Source organism: Schistocerca cancellata, chromosome 1, assembly GCF_023864275.1.
Source record: "Schistocerca cancellata isolate TAMUIC-IGC-003103 chromosome 1, iqSchCanc2.1, whole genome shotgun sequence".
Taxonomy (NCBI): domain Eukaryota; kingdom Metazoa; phylum Arthropoda; class Insecta; order Orthoptera; family Acrididae; genus Schistocerca; species Schistocerca cancellata.
In genome coordinates this window covers 645,344,095-645,364,639 of record NC_064626.1, presented here as the reverse complement: position 1 = coordinate 645,364,639, position 20,545 = coordinate 645,344,095, and the positions used below count along the sequence as shown (strand labels likewise).

General features: G+C 40.5%; 1 protein-coding gene across 3 annotated transcripts in view; it reads left to right on the top strand.

The window, feature by feature from the left end:
- LOC126183396 (leukocyte tyrosine kinase receptor) overlaps nt 1-20,545 on the top strand; it is a 974,779-nt gene that overhangs the window by 645,219 nt on the left and 309,015 nt on the right. For all 3 annotated transcript variants that reach the window (XM_049925358.1, XM_049925343.1, XM_049925351.1), the window contains exon 13: nt 5,372-5,515. In XM_049925358.1, the coding sequence (XP_049781315.1) occupies nt 5,372-5,515 (144 nt within the window). The remainder of the gene's footprint in view (nt 1-5,371; nt 5,516-20,545) is intronic.

Below are 20,545 nucleotides of genomic sequence, written 5' to 3'. Positions count from 1 at the left end.
TCACAGTAGATTCTATTTGTTTATCCTAGCTGCATGTCTTATGTTTCACTGATATGCAATCACTTCTACCGTATTCTGTAAATGGAGTCTCTAATGATGAGTGTTAGTCTGATCAATACAGAAAAATGCTGAAATTAGATGGGTAGATTGTGTAACTAATGAACTGGCGTTGAATAGAATTCGGGATAAATGAAATTTGTGGCACAACCTGAGTAGAAGAATGGGTCAGTTGATAGGACACATTCTGAGACATCCGTGGGTCACCAGTGTAGTGCTGGATTTCCTCCAGGATTAAAAATCATAGAGGGAGACCAAGAGATGAATGTAGTAAGCAGATTCAGAAGGATGTAAGTTTCAGTATTTGTTCTGACAGTATGATGCAATTGGATAGATAAAAATCTACTCGCCAAGTGGCAGTTCTATTAGTGTGTGTGTGTGTGTGTGTGTGTGTGTGTGTGTGCGTGTGTGTGTGTGTGTATGTTTTCTCTGCTGCCACTTGGTGAGTAGATTTTTATCTATCCAGTTATGTCATGTTGTCAAAAATTGATCATTTTCTTTGTTATAGTAGTTATTCAGAGATGAAGAGGCTTGCATAGGACAGAGTAGCATGGAGAGCTGCATCAGACAAGTCTTTGGACTGAAGACCACAACAACAACAACAACACAATCTGATCAAAGTCAGAGTAGACCCATATTCAGGGAATGAATGCAAGGGGTTCAGATGCAGGAATCCTGGTCCTAATGGAGGTGGTTTGCCATTGCCTTCCTCTGACTTGTTATGAAGTATCATTTGTGTATCTGTGTTGTGTAAATGACTGTGATGAGTGCTTGTACAATGTAGTGTTGGGTTTGTGTTGCTCTTGATAAAGGGAAGGAAAAAGGGTGAAACCCAGTGCCATTACATAGTTACCCTCTTAAGTAACACCAAGGGGATCACTGAGCTTAATGCCCCATTTGACAGATGGATAATCAACAGTGTCACGTACCCTCACTTCCTGAGAAACTGCAGAGAGGTTTGGCATTTAATCCTGGACATTGGCAGAAAAACTGGTGGTCGAGAACTTTACACCATCATCCCTCATCCCTCTGCCAGACAATACAGGCAATGAGAATTTTCGACCACCAGGATTTGAACCAGCGGTCCTCTGAGTCGAGTGCCACTGAAAAAATGTGCATCAACAACCTGGGCCAGAGATGTGGGTGTTAGTGTGATACTAGTCCAAAAATAGATATGAATTGTTATATATTGGAGTCCTGGTCAATATTTTGTTGAAAATTACATTCTTTTGCATTTTGTATACCTATTACTTTTTCCTAAATGAAAAAAATATTATTACTGAATGTGTTAAGAGACAAAAATATTGTTAGTTCCCTAATGTATTTCTAATGTTAATTCCAGAGCCACATGTGACATAAAACTATTGCTTGTAAAAAAGTGTGCAAAAAATCATGAAGTTGTACTTTCATATGAAATTCAAATATGTTGTGTATAATGCAAACAAAATTAAAGCTCACAAATTTTATTATTGGACATTTACCAGAAGAAAAAAAGAGGCAAAAAGTAGAGTAGAGAAAGAAGAAAGCATTCCTTTGTATTCCAGTTATATACATCTGAGACAGTATTTTTGAATTTATTGAATAATCTGATGGAAAGCTTTGAGACTTCCAGCCTGTTGTCAGAGTTGGAATGCCACAAAGTTTTGGCAAGTGGCATACTTATTACCTATACCATTTCGTTGCAGCGATGATAAGTATGCAATTTATAAAAATGTTTCAGTTTTTTTAACATTGACACTTGATTGGAAAGCAAAGAACTTTTCATGAAAAATACATGCTGGAGAAATCTAGAAAGATATTCTTGCTTAACTGATGCATACATTGAATTAGAGTGATGGATGATATCAGTTGACTGTCATCAATGTGTGAATTAGAGGAAACAGATATATTTCATGTGAAAGTTAACAATAGTAATAATAATGTTATAAAAGTAAGTGTGGTGTGTCTGTATGTGCCACAAAACTTTGCAAGCAAATTTTGCAGCCCCCTGCGAGTTGCATAGTGTGGTAACTTTCCATCTCCCTTCCATGAAGAAGATGTTGTTTAGGATCTGTAGGGATTAGTTATGAAGATATGAGTGTCTTAAAATGGAATTTGTACATGAAGACATAAAAAAATGTAAGTGTGATGCGTCCATACATGGTTTTATAACTCCACCATAGCCTCCTGCACCATCATGGAGGCTATGTGGTTCGGTAGTCCTCCATCCACCATTATGAAGGTTTGGTTTGAAACTGCAGAGGTTGGGTTCGAAGATATGGGTGTCAGAAGAGGGCATCACACCAGTGGACTTGTTATGGAAAGATGGTGAAGCAGTGTGGAATTGAGTGCTGAAGTGGCTGAGACAGGCCAGATTGTTCTTTCTGGAATGTTGGGGTATGGTGCATAATGTTCCAAAATGGTACAGAATCTTCCAAAAGATTCAAGAATGTTCTAGGTCTTTGAGGTAATCCAAAATTAATGGGAGGTGCATTACTTACACATTCTTGATGTTTCTGGTAAATGCTTCCAATTGTTCCAAAATCAACTCTAACAGATGAAATCAATGCATGTTTGAAATAATCATTTCTTTATCCTTAAGTGAAGAAAGTACAAGTATGAGAGTGCAACTTTCAAATGATGAAGAAGTGAAACTTTTGTCAAAAACTTTACAGATTAGTGGAGCACTCATCCAGTTGATTATGAAACTGCCCATATTGAACCTACAAATTGTTTATGTAATATTGTTAACAGTCCAAATGAATTAATAGATAGTGTTTCCCTGAAAATTGTTCACAATTATTAAGTTGGTGATTTGAAGAGTGATTTTAGCAATAAGAAATGAAATAGCTGACAATATTAATTTAAAAACTTATAACAAGAAATGGCCATGAACAGTTATCAAACAGTGTAATTGAAGCAAAAATAATATTAGGAAAACGTAAAGGGAAAACAGCATTTACTGTTATGATTCTGCTCGCATCTACCTAACTGCCATTTAAAGACTGCAATTTCCAGTAGTATAGCATTTATTGTCACTATAACTAAGGCTCTATCACTATAAGACAAAAATTAAGATGTTGTGGTATTATTTTGAAAGAAGTGTGGCTTGCATGTCCAGAATTAACATTCCAGTTTCAAAATGGCTATAGCAGGAGAACTGCTGCTCAGAATAATGTCAATTTTGAACAGCATATTATTGATGCAGGGGAAAACGTATTGGAATGAAAATTTGACCAATAAATGGTGCTGTAAACATAAGAAAGTACACACTTGACTGTCTCCATAAAGGATCTCACACTGCTGGTAAGCTCTTTTACAAGAAAGTTCTGGGCACTGAAGGGTATAAAAAAAGGCATTGGTCCAAAGTATGCTAAGGGCTAGGAGAAAAATAAATACAAAATTTTTTGATGGCAGTGTGGGAGAAGGAGGAAAGCATTTGGTTCGATGTCTGTCAGAGATGTGGCCACAGCATTGCAGGAGGGGCCGAGTGTAGACATGCAAACATGCAATGCACAGAGAATTGCTTGAATGTTGGACATACCTACAAGTATAGTACATGAAATTGTATGAAACATCCTTGCATTCCTACCCATATAAAAGCACCCGTCTTCAGGAATTGCTTCCTGCTGACCTGCCAGCATGATAAACGGCATCCTGCTGACCTGCCAGCACGATAAACATTCACTCTGGAATGTCTTTCTTGCACGGAAATTGACAGTGAGTGGGCATGGAACATTCTGTGAACAGACAAAGCTCAATTCCATCTCCAAGGATGTCAATAACCAGAATTACAGAATATGCCCAACAGAAAATCCGCATGCACATCAAACTGTACCACATCATTCTGCAAAGCTGACTCTGTGATGCAGGTTGACAGCATTGTTTACCATAAGGCTGTATTTTATGGGGGAGATGAACCTTGGGAGCCTTGTTACCTGTACTGTCACTGGTAAACGCCGTGAGAGTCTTGCGCACCAAGGTCATTCCAACCTTTCAACAGTGTTGATGTGTGGGTAGGATCATTTTTATACAAGATGGTGCTACTCCACACATTGCATGGCAAGTGAAGTGGCTGGTGCAGAGGCAGTTCAGAAATGCTAGAATTATCAGCCATCATTTTCCTGCAGCCTGCCTGTCAAGATCACCTGGTCTTAATTTATATGACTTCTGGTTGCAGTGTTATCTGAAAGATATTGTGTTCAGTTCTCCAGTTATGATTGTAGCTGAATTGAAGGCACACATTGCTCAACACATTCTGAATGTGTCCTCTGAGACACTCTGACCTGCTGTAGGACATGCTGTTTCTCGATTTCAACTTACGGCAGAAAATGATGGACAGCATACTTCTTGTGCCAGTCTCAAACAGTTATAAATCAATGTCATTTTTATGCAGATTTTAACCACAGGACAATTAAAAACTGAGACCATTTTGCTGTTTGTGTGTTATTTGGCCTCAGGAAAATTAAAAACCAATTTTTCCCATCTGATGTAGTACAGCATTACCATGGTAGATGCTTACCTAACTAACAGTGCCACAAGTTTACATTTAGCAGCTCCCTGTACTCATTTTAGTCATTGGTCCTACAGTTAAGAAATTTATTGATTCACTCCATATTTTCTCTTTCTCTTCCATCTTCCTTACCATCTGAGTTCTGTAAGGGCTGAGAGGTTGACACTTAGATCCGCATCTGTGGGAAACGTACATTTAATACAACTTATAATGCACCTATAAATTTGAGGTCCCCATGAAATTTTGATCCAGTTAGCAGTTTAGCCCTGAAGAATCCTCCTGCATGTGGTGATGAAACAGCAGTGAGTAGTTTTACACGTTGAACACAGCCTCCAAAAATGTGATGTTTTAAGTGAAATAAACATTAGACCACAAAAGCTTCCTCTTTTGTATGACTTGGTGTCTGCACTTGATATTCAACATTTTTTTATATTTGTAGGATATGTGCTCCCATTTCCACAGTGAGGTAACAATACCACAACAAGTAACAACTGAGACAGTTGCAATTACAAAAATACAGCAAGACTAATATCTCCATCAGTCTGTTCATTGCAGATCTTCACTGTGTTAACAGAGCAGTGGTTGCCGAGTTTGATAAATAGGCAGTTTTGGAAGTGTTTAGGTGCAGTTCAATTTGATACATACAAATTGTCAAAGGAATTATTTTCACAAGACATTACTATGATCTGTCTCTCATTACCTCACTGTCAACAGGACATTAAACTCTTAATCTTCCGTTCCTTATGTCAGTATGATGCTGTACATATTTTTTGTAGCCAAAAATCTTTAAAGCAGTTGTTTCTGATTGTGTATTGTACTCAGTTTACAGGTTACAGCAACGATTATGCTTGCCAAAGGAACTACACAACCTCTAGACCTTCAGGAGGTGCTATATTTGGACTGAAGACATTTGAACCAATGAATAGAAGTGGTGGTGGTGGAGGTGGAGGAACATTTGTCTTTCTTGTAAGTTATAGTGATTCATTGTAATGTAATGTAACTCCTTAATATAAAACCCCGAGTTACCTTTTTTTATTATTTTAATAGAAACTTAAAATCCCAAGTATACTCTGGCAACTTAAGAACAGACCTTTGAAAAAATGAAACCCCACTTATATCCATTTCAGCACTGATAGTTAAGTGTTCATTTGCTAGAGGGCATCTGGTTCTACATTTGTAGCCTACCTGTCTTTTTTGGTTGAGGTGATTGCCACTAGCTAGCATCTTTACTGTATGCTGTTTTGGATATTCAAAAGGATGGCTACAGTGATCCTGAGTTTGACATTGAATTTAGTGGCTCAGAAAGTGAAGAAGAATGTGATGTTACTTCTTTACATAATGAAAGAGTTGACAGTTTGTCAGTTGAGTAACAAGTGTTCACCAGTGGTACGACATAAATACATCCACTGTGCTCCAGTCAGCTCCTCTGAGGTTTATGTTCACAGGAAACCATTGTGAAATACATGGTTAGGCTTCATGGCTACACAGAAACTAAAAAATGACTTCAGGTTTTAGGATATTTTAATCAAAATGCAGTGCACAAGTTTGGTAATCTTCAGAATTTTGTGACTCATTATTTTCAGCTTTAAAAGTTGTCTTTACTTGTTTACCTGTAATGTCATTCATATGTTCTTTATTAACAAAAAAAATTTTTTTTTGGAGCATAGTTTGAAAAAATATTAACATAAGGGGTTACTGCAGTGCATGTTAAGGGAATACATTAAATTAGTTTCTTTATGCTGGGTCCAGTTGACAGTTAAATTTGGAATAATTAGTGATGATGTAAAAGATGATGTTCCTTAACTTTCCACATTTGTCTGAAAATGTTTTGACTTTTCATGCTTTGAATTAATTGTAATATATATTTCTCTTTGTTTCTAATGTATAAATAGTTATTTGTATCATTAATTTAAAATTAGTAAAAATTAATTACAGTTTGCTGACTGATGAAGTGTATTCACAAAAACTAACTACCACGAAGACAGGGTTCCTAACAATTGCACTAACTGTCACTATCTCATATTGTACTTCTCATACTCCTCATTAAAAACCATATTATTACCTTGTAAGACCTGAGTTTCTCCTGGTGTGTACAATGTTCAAATAACTTACAGGAATGCAGCCGGGTGATGTCATTGACAACTGCTGGAATTTTGACAGGAGCACTCCCTGCCACTGATAAGGCAAAACTGCAGGTTTGACTTGAAAATGGTAAGGTGTGCTCCTTTTGAAATATCAGCATTTCTCAACAATGTCACCCAGCTGCATTCCTGTAAATTATTTGAACATTATCACCTTATGACTCTTCCATGTACTTCATTATAAAGCCTAATCACATCTTATACCTCAGTATTGCATTAAATACATCATCACATTATATACTTCAGCTTCAAATCCCTGCTTTGCCTTACTCACCAAAATGACACTTCATGGTAACAAATAAGAATACCTAATATTGATAACACAACAGACACCACATAAATCAAAGCATTATTTCACTGTAAATAATACATTTTTCTTACTCAAGCCTGAAGGGCTACACAGTAATACATTTTACTTAAAATACAACTTATTATAGGCAATTCACTTTAACTTGAACAAATGACATTAATATTACCCTCCAACATGTATATAAATGGCAGTGAATTTATTATTTCTGCTACTGCTGATGTAACATACAGTTCTGTTAAATATTCCCATAAAATTTTCAGATGAATTCAACATTCTTTTATATTTTGGCTTACAGTAAATATAATATTATTTTTTAACTGAAAGAAGTATATTATTTTGTCCACACTTCTATCACAACTAGATTTCCAAACATAAAATAAATAATTTTTCCCATTAAATTAACGGACACTTAAATACTCTTTGCTTTCATCCTTTTAGATAAAGTTAAAAATAACCAAAAAAAAAAATTCTAATTACATGTGAATGAAGGTCTCAAACCCAATACTGTTAGACACTGCAAACTTTTTGAAAACTACCTTTTGCACACTCTTTAGTTTGTTGTTACCTTTGAAAATTTTAGATATATCAATTATTGGGAATGTCATGACAGTTTGATTTAATTTTGCAAAGTCAGTCTTTCCAACCTTTCATACTCTACCTACCTGCTGTAATTGTATTCACATTACTTTCAAATACTCGTACTTTATTGACCATTTCAAATGTTTTATATTACTTTTCAACCTTGCATTCTGTCACAATGTGACCTACTTTATCAACACTTACATTTGCAATTTCCTCACCTATTTCTACAGGGTGTATATGACCCGGGACAACCGGGAGATCCAGGAAAAACCCAAGAATTTTTTCATGCGGGAGAAAACCATAAAAAAACCTGGAAATTTTTTAGAATTCTGGGAACTTTTCATTGTTTTAGTTTTCAGTCAAATTTTTGCAACTGTCTGGTAAGAACCAGTACTCTGACAAAGAATATTACTGTATCTCGCTACTGCAGAATAATACTGCAGCAATATAACACAAACGAGAGAAAAAAAACGAAAATAAATCTTAAGTTGCAAAGGAAATGCACCATATACAACTACAAAACACAGTGCTCATACAAGTGTCTGCTAACAGCAAAATGTGTCAAAGGCTTTAGGAAGACTATGCAAAAATTGCCTCCAATGAGCGTGACATCACAACTGTTTACATTAGATTCGTTTGAGTGGTTGCGAGGGAGCTTATGTGCATGTGCAGTTGAGTCGCGTATGAGTAGTACCTTCTTCCGCTTCTGGCTACAGAAGTGTGGCAGTTAGCTATATAAGCAAAAGCAGGTAGCAGCCAGATGCTATCCGGAAAAATTTTACTGGTGCGCCTAAGCTGCCAGATTCACGTATACGCAACAGGCCTGGAACTAGGGGGCGGGATTAAACAGGGGTATCTGCCCCAGGTGGCAGTTCGGGGGGGGGGGGGGGGGGGCAAATTCATATTATTGAGGAAAAAGACCTTGTTTCACAAAGTGCCTAGCATCATGCGTACGTTGGTCTATTGATTACTCATCTGATTTTGAACAAATTCTAAGTTGATTTCTGAATGAATCATAAGTTGATTTTTGGGGGTGGTGGTTAGTGTTTAACATCCCGTCGACAACGAGGTCATTAGAGACGGAGCACAAGCTCGGGTTAGGGAAGGATTTGGAAGGAAATCGGCCGTGCCCTTTCAAAGGAACCATCCCGGCATTTGCCTGAAATGATTTAGGGAAATCACGGAAAACCTAAATCAGGATGGCTGGAGACGGGATTGAACCGTCGTCCTCCCGAATGCGAGTCCAGTGTGAAGTTGATTTTTGAATGCGTGCATAGCGTACATGATGTTCCTGGCAGGGGAATCCCCATCGCATCTAGAAGTAAACTTACCTGCAGACAAAAGCGGATGAGCTGAGCGGAATAAAGCCGAACGGGTGAATGCCAATTGCTGTTTAGGTGATTGACTGGGTTTGCAAATGATCAGCGTTGTTATAATTACTAGATAATTCCATAGATTCAGACTACCAGAGTGGAAATAAATGACATTACAACCACTACCACATTTATTTTATGAAGTGCCTGGAACACAGTACATGCCACCAATGGAATCTTCTGTAATTGAATGTTTCCATTTATTTTTCACTGCAGCATTACTTCAACTAATTATGACCAAAACAAATCACTCAGCTAAGCAGTTTTTTTCTATACATGCTGCTGCTGCTGCTTTGTCCAGTCTGTATGAAAACGCAAGAATGTCACAGTAGCTGATGTAAGAGGTTTTATAGCATGCTTACTGAATGTGGGGCTCAGCAAAAGACCTAAATTGTTTTCATACTGGAATCTAAATCCTTCAAAAGCATTTCCATCCTTTGACAAAGAGTATTCTACTCCAAAACACAAGTGTTACGTGATACAGAAATGCATACATTGAGCAGATTATGATGTACTGTACAATTACATTATTTTACTCAGAAATGTGTATAGAATTTGTGGACAGTAGTGAGTTTCTTTAATCCAAAAGTGGTGTTAATTATATGGGAAAAAAATCCAATTTATATTATTAAAAAGAATACTTTTTATTTCCTCATATACAAACAATTTAAAGTGAAAAGAGTATGACAATCTGCTGTGCCATAATAAATTACATACTTGCATGCATTACTATTTTTGCCCAGTTTTTAATTTCTGCCCAGTTTTGAGTTCATTTCCATTCTTAAATTGTCAAATTTTGACTTTAAACTACTGATGTCACTATGAAGACTATCAGAAATTTCTTGACTGATTTCTCTCATCTCTACCCTTATACTACTGATGTCACTTTTAAGCTCATGACTGTTTTTGTCTTGTTTTACATTCAAAATGTCATATTTTAAATCCAGCATATTAAATAGATCACTATTTACATAATTGAATAATGGCAATAATCACTCATTTGCTGCAACTAATATGGTATTTGGTATTTCCTGTTCTACTCAATCAAAAAAAGTTTTGTATCACCCCAGTTCCCAGAACTCCTGAAGATAGATGTTGACTGTGGATGTTTTATCACAGACACAGTCCCTTTGACTGTTCAGAGATGTCACTAAACCTGCCCAAAGATGCAAACAACCATGTATGAGCAGTGGCTATTAGACGGAGGGGAACAACATTCCATCAGTTCCAGTCATTCCACCAGGAAGGAGGTACACAGCTCGTGTTGTCTGTAGTTAAACCATGCCTGGATAGTCAATACCAAGATTCAGTTGCGCCCGCATTGTCAATTTGTGACAGGAAGGGCTCTTAACAAGGGAAGCGTCCAGGCATCTTGGAGTGAACCAAAGCAATGTCGTTCGGACATGGAGGAGATACAGGGAGACAGGAATTGTCGATGACATATCTTGCTCAGGCTGCCCAAGGGCTACTACTGCAGTGGTTGACTGCTACCTACCGATTATGGCTCGGAGGAACCCTGACAGCAACGCCACCATGTTGAATAAAGCTTTCCATGCATCCACAGGACATCATGTTACAACTCAAACTGTGCATAATAGGCTGCATGATGCACAACTTCACTCCTGACGTCCATGGTAAGGTCCATCTTTGCAACCATGACACCATGCAACGTGGTGCAGATGGGCCCAGCAACATGCCAAATGAACTGCTCAGGATTGGCATCAAGTTCTCTTGACCAGTGAGTGTCACATATGGTTTCAATCAGACAATAGTCAGAGACGTATTGGGAGGCAACCCGGTCAGGCTGAATGCCTTAGACACACTGTGCAGGAAGTACAGCAAGGTGGAGGTCCCCTGCTGTTTTGGGGTGGCATTATGTGGGGTCAATGTATATCGTTGGTGGTCATGGAAGGAGCCATAATGTCTGTACGATACATGGATGCCGTTCTCTGACCGATAGTGCAACCATATCAGCAGCATATTGGTGAGCCATTTGTCTTCATGGATGACAATTCATACCCCCATCGTGCATGTCTTATATGAATGATTTCCTTCAGGATAATGACATTGCTTGACTAGAGTGGCTAGACATGAACCCTATTGAACATGCCTGGGATAAATTGAAAAGGGCTGTTTATGGACTACGTGACCCACCAACCACTCTGAGGGATCTGATGCCGAATTGCCATTGAGGAATGGGACAATCTGGACCGACAGTCCTTGATATACTTGTGGATAGTATGCCATGAGAAATAGAGGCATGCATCAATGCAAGAGGACATGCTATTGGGTATTAGAGGTACCATTGTGTACAGGAATCTGGACCATCACCGCTGAAGGTCTCACTGTATGGTAGTACAACATGCAATGTGTGGTTTTCATGAACAATAAAAAGGGTGGAAATGATGTTTATGTTGATCTCTATTCCAATTTATGTACAGGTTCCAGATCTCTCGGAACCGAGGTGATGCCAAACTTTGTTTGATGTATATAGATATTCTTCTAGATGTACTTTTAGTTTTACATCCATATCACTCAGTACTTGTGACTGACTAGCATTTATTTCAGTGTCTCAACTTTGAGCCTACTTGCAATGTTGTGCTACTGTCAGAATACAGTTCACTCTTAATAATGAAATAATTTTTATCATTAAATTCTAATCTGTGCTCCCATCATCAAACACACAGTTTACGACTTCTCTGACACTCATTTTAGCAATAATTACAGAACACTGAACAAAATAAACACTTTAGTCTTAATTCTTGGTGTGTTGTGTTGCTCTTAAAGAATTTTGGCCCCCTGCCAGGGTAGTTTGTGTACCTCAAGATGCCTCCCTGTTAGACAATGCTATTCTAATATTGTACCAATATCTTTGGCTTTCACTTGGCTGAAGTCCATTCCAATATGGTGCTGTCCATGATATTGCTCATATATATGTACTGTTTCGTTTTCACATATCAACAGTTCCAGTTATTTTTTACTAATAAAAGCATTGCAAACCATTGAAGTATTTATGTCTCAGTTGTTGTGACTCACTTATTTTCTGTCTCCTGCGACTGTTTTTTAACCATTGTTTGTGTATATAATGCTACCATTTCCTTGACTTAAAAATTTTTGTGAGTTCATTTCCCTATGCCTGTCTTACCCAGTATCCTTAAACTGATTCATCATATGTAAGTTTGCTCACCTGGTACAGTGCCTTCAATAATTATGTACTTGGTTGGCGATGGTTTCTTTGCACTGTTGAAGGATCTGATGAATATAATTCACGTAATGTGCACCACACTACAGTAATTAATTATTGGTCTCTTCCTAATATTTGTAATCAGTTATCCTTGTCTAATGGTCACCTTTGTCACAGGCAATAGTCTAACTCTTTAGACCAGGTTTGTAAACAGTTCTGTAGTTCAGTTTCCAGTCACAGAATATACATGTTGACGGCTAAATACAGAATGTTTCTGTTGTGACTTGCCGATCATTCAAAGCGCCGCCGTGCAATTACACGTGTCCTCTATGTGCGGCGCTGTCTGCCAGCCATGCAGCAATTGCGCCACCTAAGTGGCCAGCTGAGCAGCGGCCGCTAGACTGGGACTCAGTGCTCATTCGAATGCTAATGTGTACACATGTCTTGCTTGTCAACTTACTCTGTGACTAATATGTGTTGTGTCGTTCTGAAATATATGTGTTAAACTTGATGTTATAACAATTGGCGACGAGGTAGTGGATTTTTCCTTTTCGCTGTTGACCCACAGGGTTCCATGGCTACTGTCGAGCAACTATTGCAAAATCTCCTTGAACAGCAAACGCTTCTAACAGCAGCGATTCGCGATTTCGTCGCGGCGTCGAATGCGGGGCGTTTCTCATCGTTGGCTATACCTCCTTTTCCTCCTTACGATGAGACCACGGAAGACTGGTCTGATTATGAAAAACGCCTTCGACAGCACTTCTTGGCATTTCATGTCATGGACGAACAACCATGTAAGTCTCTGTTCCTTTCCTGGACTTCACCTCAAATGTATCGGTTGTTGTCGCAGTTGGCTCCTTTGAAGGATCCTGCGTCTTTGTCCTTTGCTGAAATGTGCTCACTTCTGTCTGTCTATTTTCAAAAGCAAACGCATGTGGTAGCCTCTCGTGTTGCCTTTTATCGTTGTCAAAAACAGCCACATCAGTCCTATCACGCTTGGGCTGCTGAACTTCACAGCCTCAGTCGAAAGTGTCAATTTGTTACTGACATTCACAAAGAATCCTATGCCGATTCCATGGTACGGGATGCTATTATCCGGTCGGCGCCCGACAAAGAAGTTCGGCAATGTGCCCTTCAGTTGGCGAGTCCGACTCTCAATGAAGTTCTCTCCATTGCGCAGTCTTTTGAAATTTCTTGTGCCGCTGGGGTGCAAATAGAGGCATGGGGTGATGTCGGGGAAATACAACCTCTGTGCGCTGTTGATGACGCGTGCGGCACGTCCCCACCGGCCGACGTGGCCGCAGTGCGCTCCCATGCGCAGCCTTGGCCTAGCCGTAAACAACCCGCTAAGAAACTGCAGCAAAACCCCCGACAACTTGCTTCATGTCTGCGGTGTTTTACGAAACATTCATACGAGGATTGTCCCCAACGTTGGGCTGTGTGTCACAATTGCAAAAAGAAAGGTCATGTGTCTTCCGTTTGCAAATCCAGCCGCATACATGATGTTCATGAACATGACGCTGATTCTGATTCTGTGTTGTGTGTCAATTGCACTTCTTCCCTTTCAGGCAAGTTATTCCTCACTGTCCAAATCCTTGGTCGAGATGTTCGCATGCAAGTGGATACCGGTTCTGCTGCCACTATAATTAATTCTAAAACGTATCTACAGTTGGGTTCTCCACTCCTGTCATCTATCACTCAGAAATTACGGACGTACAATAAACAGAAAATTTCTCTCTTGGGACAGTTTAATGCTGAGGTATCTTACAAATCCATTGTTCGCACTGTTCCCATGTTTGTGGTTGACCAGAGAAATGCAGAAAATCTTTTTGGTTTCGATGCCTTTCGCGTTTTTGGGTTCTCCATAGATGACTCTGTCAATATTGTCTCTGATGCTATTCCTTATGCTCAACTGGATTCCTTGTCGACGACATTTTCGTCCCTTTTTTCTCCTGGGTTAGGCCGTGCAAACAACTTTGAAGCTTATATCATGCTCAAATCCACTGCTTGGCCTAAGTTTTTTCAGGCTCGGCCCATTCCTGTGGCCCTTTGTGATTGGGTAAAACAGGAGTTGGATCGTCTCACTACTTCAGGGGTCCTGCTTCCTGTCACTTCCAGTGAGTGGTCCTCTCCTGTCGTTGTCATTGCTAAGCCAAATGGTGATATTCATCTCTGTGGCGATTTCAAAGCCACTTTAAATGCTCATTGCCTCATCGACACTTACCCTATGCCCCGTCCTGAAGAACTGTTCACTAAACTTGCTGGAGGCCAATATTTTTCTAAAATTGACCTGTCATAAGCTTATCATCAACTTCCTCTCGACACTGCTTCCCGGCAGTTCATGGTCCTTAACACGCCTTTCGGCCTCTATCAATACCATTGCTTGCCATTCGGGGTTGCTAGCACCCCTGCTCTCTTTCAGCGATTCTTGGAACAATTATTGCTCCCTGTCCCTGCGTGTATCAATTACATGGATGACATTGTTGTCACTGGCTCCACCACTGAAAAACATCTTCAAAATCTCCACACACTTTTTCATGTCTTACAGACTGCCGGTCTTAAGTGTAATCTTCAGAAATCACAATTTTTTCCAGCATATATCACGTGCTTGGGGTTTCAACTCTCTCGGGATGGTATTCGTCCGCTTCAGCAAACTGTCGCTGCGATTGATGCCCTTCCTCGCCCTACATCTGTTAAGGAACTGCAGGCCTTCTTGGGGAAAATAGCATACTATCACAAGTTTTTGCCGTCTGCGGCTTCGGTGGCTCAACCGTTGCATCGCCTGTTGCATAAAAACGTGCCTTTACACTGGTCCACGTCATGCGAAGCGGCTTTCCAGAAATTGAAGACTATGCTGAAACAGGCCCCATGCCTGGCTCCTTATCGACCTGGCCAACATCTTGTTCTTGCCACAGACGCCTCTCAATACGGGGTCGTTGCAGTCCTTGCGCACCGTTTTTCTGATGGTTTGGAACAACCCATTGCTTATGCCTCCAAAACGCTCACGGATGCCCAACAAAGTATTCTCAAATTGAGAAAGAAGCTTTGGCCATTATTTATGCTCTTCATAAGTTTGGTGTTTTTCTCTATGGCTCAAAATTTCATCTTGTTACAGATCAGAAACCACTTGTTTCCTTGTTTCATCCATCAACGTCACTTCCCGACAAGGCTGCACACCGCCTCCAGTGTTGGGCTCTGTACTTGTCTCGTTTCAATTATGAGATTCATTTCCAGCCAATGGCTCAACATGCAAATGCTGATGCTCTGTCTCGCCTTCCCATGGGTCCTGATCAGGCATTTGATAGGGACGAACTTTTGTGTTTCCACTTGGATGTTGCCGAGCAGCGGGTTGTGGGGGTTCCCCATCACTGGGGACAGGCTAGCGGCTGCTACGGGTTCTGACCCTACCCTCTCCCGGGTTTTACACTGTATTCAGAAGGGTTGGCCAGATCGCCTGTCCGCTAAGACTTCTGATCCGTTGCAGAACTACTACACTTTGCGCTACTGCCTCACGGATAGGGATGGTGTTATCCTCCTCTCCACTGACAATGCTTTGCCACGTGTTGTGGTACCTGCGTCTTTGCGTGCTTCGGTATTGCGCCTCCTTCACCAAGGGCCCTGGGGTGTGTCTCGCACAAAATCTCTGGCGCGCCATCATGTGTACTGGCCTGGCATCGACTCTGAAATAGCACACATGGTCGCTGCCTGTGGCCCTTGTGCGTCACAGGCCGCTGCCCCAAAGTCATCTTTGTCACTGTGGCCTTCGCCTGAGAAGCCCTGGGAGCGCATTCATGCTGACTTTGCGGGACCCTTTTTACGTACTTATTGGCTCCTCGTAATTGATGCCTACTCTAACTTTCCTTTCATTGTCCGTTGCACGTCGCCTACCACCGCGGCAACCACCAGTGCTCTTGCCTGCATTTTTTCTTTGGAAGGCCTCCCCTCTACTCTTGTTACTGATAATGGTCCGCAATTTGCCTCTTCCGAATTTGCGGATTTTTGTGCTCGTCACGGCGTTATGCATGTCATGGCCCCGCCGTTCCATCCACAATCCAACGGTGAGGCTGAACGACTGGTCCGCACATTTAAGGCTCAGATGCGGAAACTTCTGACTTCTTCTGCTGCTGATCCCAGGTGCTGGCCTGATCTGGCGTCTTACCGTTTGACCCTCATGGGCAACCACAGCCCGGCTGAACTCTTACATGGCCGACAGCTCCGCACGCTACTTCATCTTCTGCAACCTTCCACCTCACGGCCGCGGGTGCCTTCACTTGGCCGGTTCACTGCCGACGACCTCGTCTGGGTACGGGGTTATGGCAGGCAGCCAAAATGGAGCCCGGGCCGCATCTTAAGACACCGTGGCAGATGCCTGTATGAAATACAGACGGACACGGATGTTGCAGTGCGTCATTCGGACCAGCTTCGGCCTCGTGTGCCAGCAACGCCTGTTCCGAATGCCGCTACACCACCTTTGGCTCTACCTGATGCTCGGGATCTTGGCATCTCTCAATACTCACAACGCAGCCCTCTCACCGTCATCGCAATGCCAGCACAAGAATGGATGCCACCAGGAGACGTGTCCATGCAGGAACCGGATGACCATCCTCTGTCTGAGCAAGTCTACTCGCCTCCTTCTCCAACGGATGCCGACACATCGCCCATGTCTCCTGTCATATCAACTGGACTTCCCGCAATGGGCAGATTGGTGCATGGGGTCCCAGCAGATTCGACCCCTACGTCTCCTGTCATCTCGACCCGTTATCATCGGGGACACTTCCGTCCGTACGGGAAGCTTCCTCCTCGAGACTTTACGGTGAGTCAAACAACGCCTATGGATGTTAGCCATCTCCAGGACACCTCCATCATGACCAGTGCAACAATTTCAAAGGGGGGAAAAGTGTTGTGACTCGCCGATCATTCAAAGCGCCGCCGCGCAATTACGCGCGTCCTCTACGTGCGGCGCTGTCTGCCAGCCATGCAGCAGCTGCGCCACCTAAGCGGCTAGCCAAGCAGCGGCCGCTAGACTGGGACTCAGTGCTCATTCGAATGCTAACGTGTACACGTGTCTTGCTTGTCAACTTACTCTGTGACTTATATGTGCTGTGTCGTTCTGAAATATATGTGTTAAACTTGACGTTATAAGAGTTTCACACAGATAATCTCATGTATTAACTGTACAATTTGCTAGTTCACTACATATTGTTGATATTTTGGTATCTAGTCACAGTCTGTCTCAAGTCTTTGTATATCACTCCTATTTACAGGGATGAATAAGATTAAAAATCAGAATTTATTATTACATTTTAAATGTTAATGTAAAAGATTATAAAAACACAAAGAAACAATAGGCAAAGAAGGAAGTCTGTTTAACTATGAGCTGCATAACAAGAAAATATCCAAAATAAGAGATCCTACTTTACTTCTGTATACACAAGGATTCCCAAAGACTGCCAAAAAGTATTGAGAGTAGAATAATTAACAAATTAATAAATTATTTTATTGAAAGCAGGCATGTTTGGAATTAGATAAATTTGATCTTCAAAACTGTTAAAGTGCTGTATCACCTCTTGATCTATTGGTAAATATCAAGCATTGAAGATGCGAATTCATGAGTTATAGATCTAGTCATTCCTTTAGTTTTTAACTATTTAAGATTGGAACATTCTAGATCATGAAATTTTTTAATACAAATTAATTTTGAAATTTTAAGTTTTTGGAAAAACTAAAATGTGTGTTGTAAAAAAAGCAGGATGAGGTCTTTTGTATGAGCTGTGTTACTTTTGATGTAAACAGGTATTTGCATACAGAAAATTTCACCTTTGCCTGATTTTCATGTACCAGTACAATAAGCCATAAATATTCCTTTAAGGATAATGTTTCCATGCTAACCAAATGTACTATTTTTGTAATGTGCTACCCAGGCAGTGGAGTGTCACTAGTTAGTTTCAGATGAAAAACCAAGTGGCTGAAAAGAACCGACCCATCAACAGTGTACGAACAGAACCTGAATAGCAAACTGAGAGAAATAACCAAAAACTAACATGGCACTGTGTGTGAATAGTAATACTAAGTGAAAGATTAGAAAACATGAAAACAGCTGATCATGGAGTGAATATGCATTTTCCTGTTGCCTACAATGCCAGATGGTTTTGTCATCTGATGCTGTGTCCATGCTGCCCACAGTGTTGCCATTAAACTATATAACTCTGGATAGCCAACATTGCTATGATTATCTCACTACCAGTGTCCAAGTCTGACAGTGATACTAAAGCTCTCTCACCTTTAACAGGTGCGTCGGATCAGAAATGACCAGATCCTGGGCAAGGGGAAGCATTATGCAGGTAGCCCTGCAAGTGTTTCCATCCACATAGCACTCTGTTCAGTTGCTGTCTGGTCCACAAGAGACTATGATTCCTGCCAAAGAGCATGTAGAGGAACTTCGGTTGAAGTTTAGAAGAGTAGTTGACCAAGTACTAGTTAGACATGAACACTTGACAGCACCAAAATAGGCTACCTCTTAGAATTCGTAAGTCCAGCCATCTGCACAGTCTGGCAACACTCTTGGACAAGCGAGTGTTGGATTCCACTCGAGCTGCTACAATTCTGTGTTGACTCTTGTTGCAGTGATAAATATCGCACAATGTAGACGCAAAGTTGCGAATTCAAATTTATTTTCGTAACTGCATTTTGGCTGTCTACTAAATTTGTCAGTCTGATGGAACTTCAGAGATAATGTGCTTCATATTGTAACTCACCATTAATAATAAAACTTTCAGCAAAAGAGCTCATGGCTTCATTTAAGTCAGAACAGTTCATGTTTGAGGGTTCCCTTGCCCTACAGCTGTCAACGGCAACCAGCCTCCTGCCACCATCTGCCTGATGCCAGCCACTATCTGACCGGGTGAACACAGTGTGGCACATTGTGGGTATGTTTTTGCTCTCACATTGCTAAACATAAAATGACTTGTTATTGTAGTTTGATTTTACACATGAAATAACTTCAATAAACTGAGTGTGCAGTTACACAAGTATCATAGGTCACTATAAGTGTATTTACTAACTGCCATTTTCTTATTTGAAGTTTTAGTATTTGTCTTGCAGTTATGAATTGGATTTTTCATACTTGAAATTTACAAACATTGCTTACATGTCGACAGAGCCGTAGGTGGAAAAAGGTCTAACATTTGCGACATGTTCACATTGGATGTAATAGAGGGGTGGAGGCACCTGCGATGGACGTACTTCTGCGAAGGAGATCATAGTGCAAAACACCCCTTTTGTGCCACCAGTTGCAAAATATTATCTGTTCTAACCTTTGCTTGAGTAGATGTCCTTTCTTAACACTCAGCCATTAATTTCTTCTTAATAAATTAACATAATCACAGATTGCATAGGAATGCCAAAGAAGTGAACTGATGACAAAAAAGCACTGTTAGTTCGCCCTGTGACTTTTGCTGCTTTGGATTAGAGCATACTGTACTCCTACAAGTGACCACTAACCCTTGTGTATTAAATGCAAATGTAACACAAAGATTAAATTGTGGCAGTTTATCATACTTGTAAATTATTGAGAGTTCTTCAATGTGAAAAGCCATTTATGCCATAATGATCATTCTTGAAACAAGAAAATACTTTTCTGATGTGATTTGTTCAATAGTACTTGCCACCCCAAACATGACACAAATGTATCTAGCTGCCTCCACTGCCTTGACCACTCTGTTAAGCTCGAAGTAAGCTATATGTCACAAATGTTAGATCTTTTTCCATTTGTGCCTCTATTTTATAACATGTAAACAATATTTGCAAGACTCAGGAACCCAAAATCCATTTGTAAGTGCAATACAAATACTAGAACTTCAAATAAGAAAATAACAGTAAATTGAAAAATACCCTCACAACAATCTAGGAATGTTGTATAACTGCCATGCGGGATTAGCCGAGTGGTCTAATGCGCTGCAGTCATGGAGTTTGCAGCTGATCCTGGCGGAGGTTCGAGTCCTCCCTCGGGCAGGGTGTGTGTGTTTGTCCTTAGCATAATTTAGGTTAAGTAGTGTGTAAGCTTAGGGACTGATGACCTTAGCAGTTAAGTCTCATAAGATTTCACACACATTTGAACATTTTGTTGTATAACTGCACAGTGTTCACTTGATTTATTGAAGTTATTTTGTATGGAAAATCAGTATACAATAAAAAACAATTTTATGTATACCAAAGCAAGAGCAGAAACACGTCAGTGATGTGCTGCGCGTGTTCCTTGGTTGGGTGGTGGCTGGTGTTAATTGGCCTGTGACGTGGCTAGTTGCCAGTGCCTGCTGTAAGGTGGGGGCACTCTTGATCACAAAGAGGTCAGATTTTGATGCAGCCATGATTTCGTTCCTGGAAAGTTTTGCTATTACTGATGTGTTA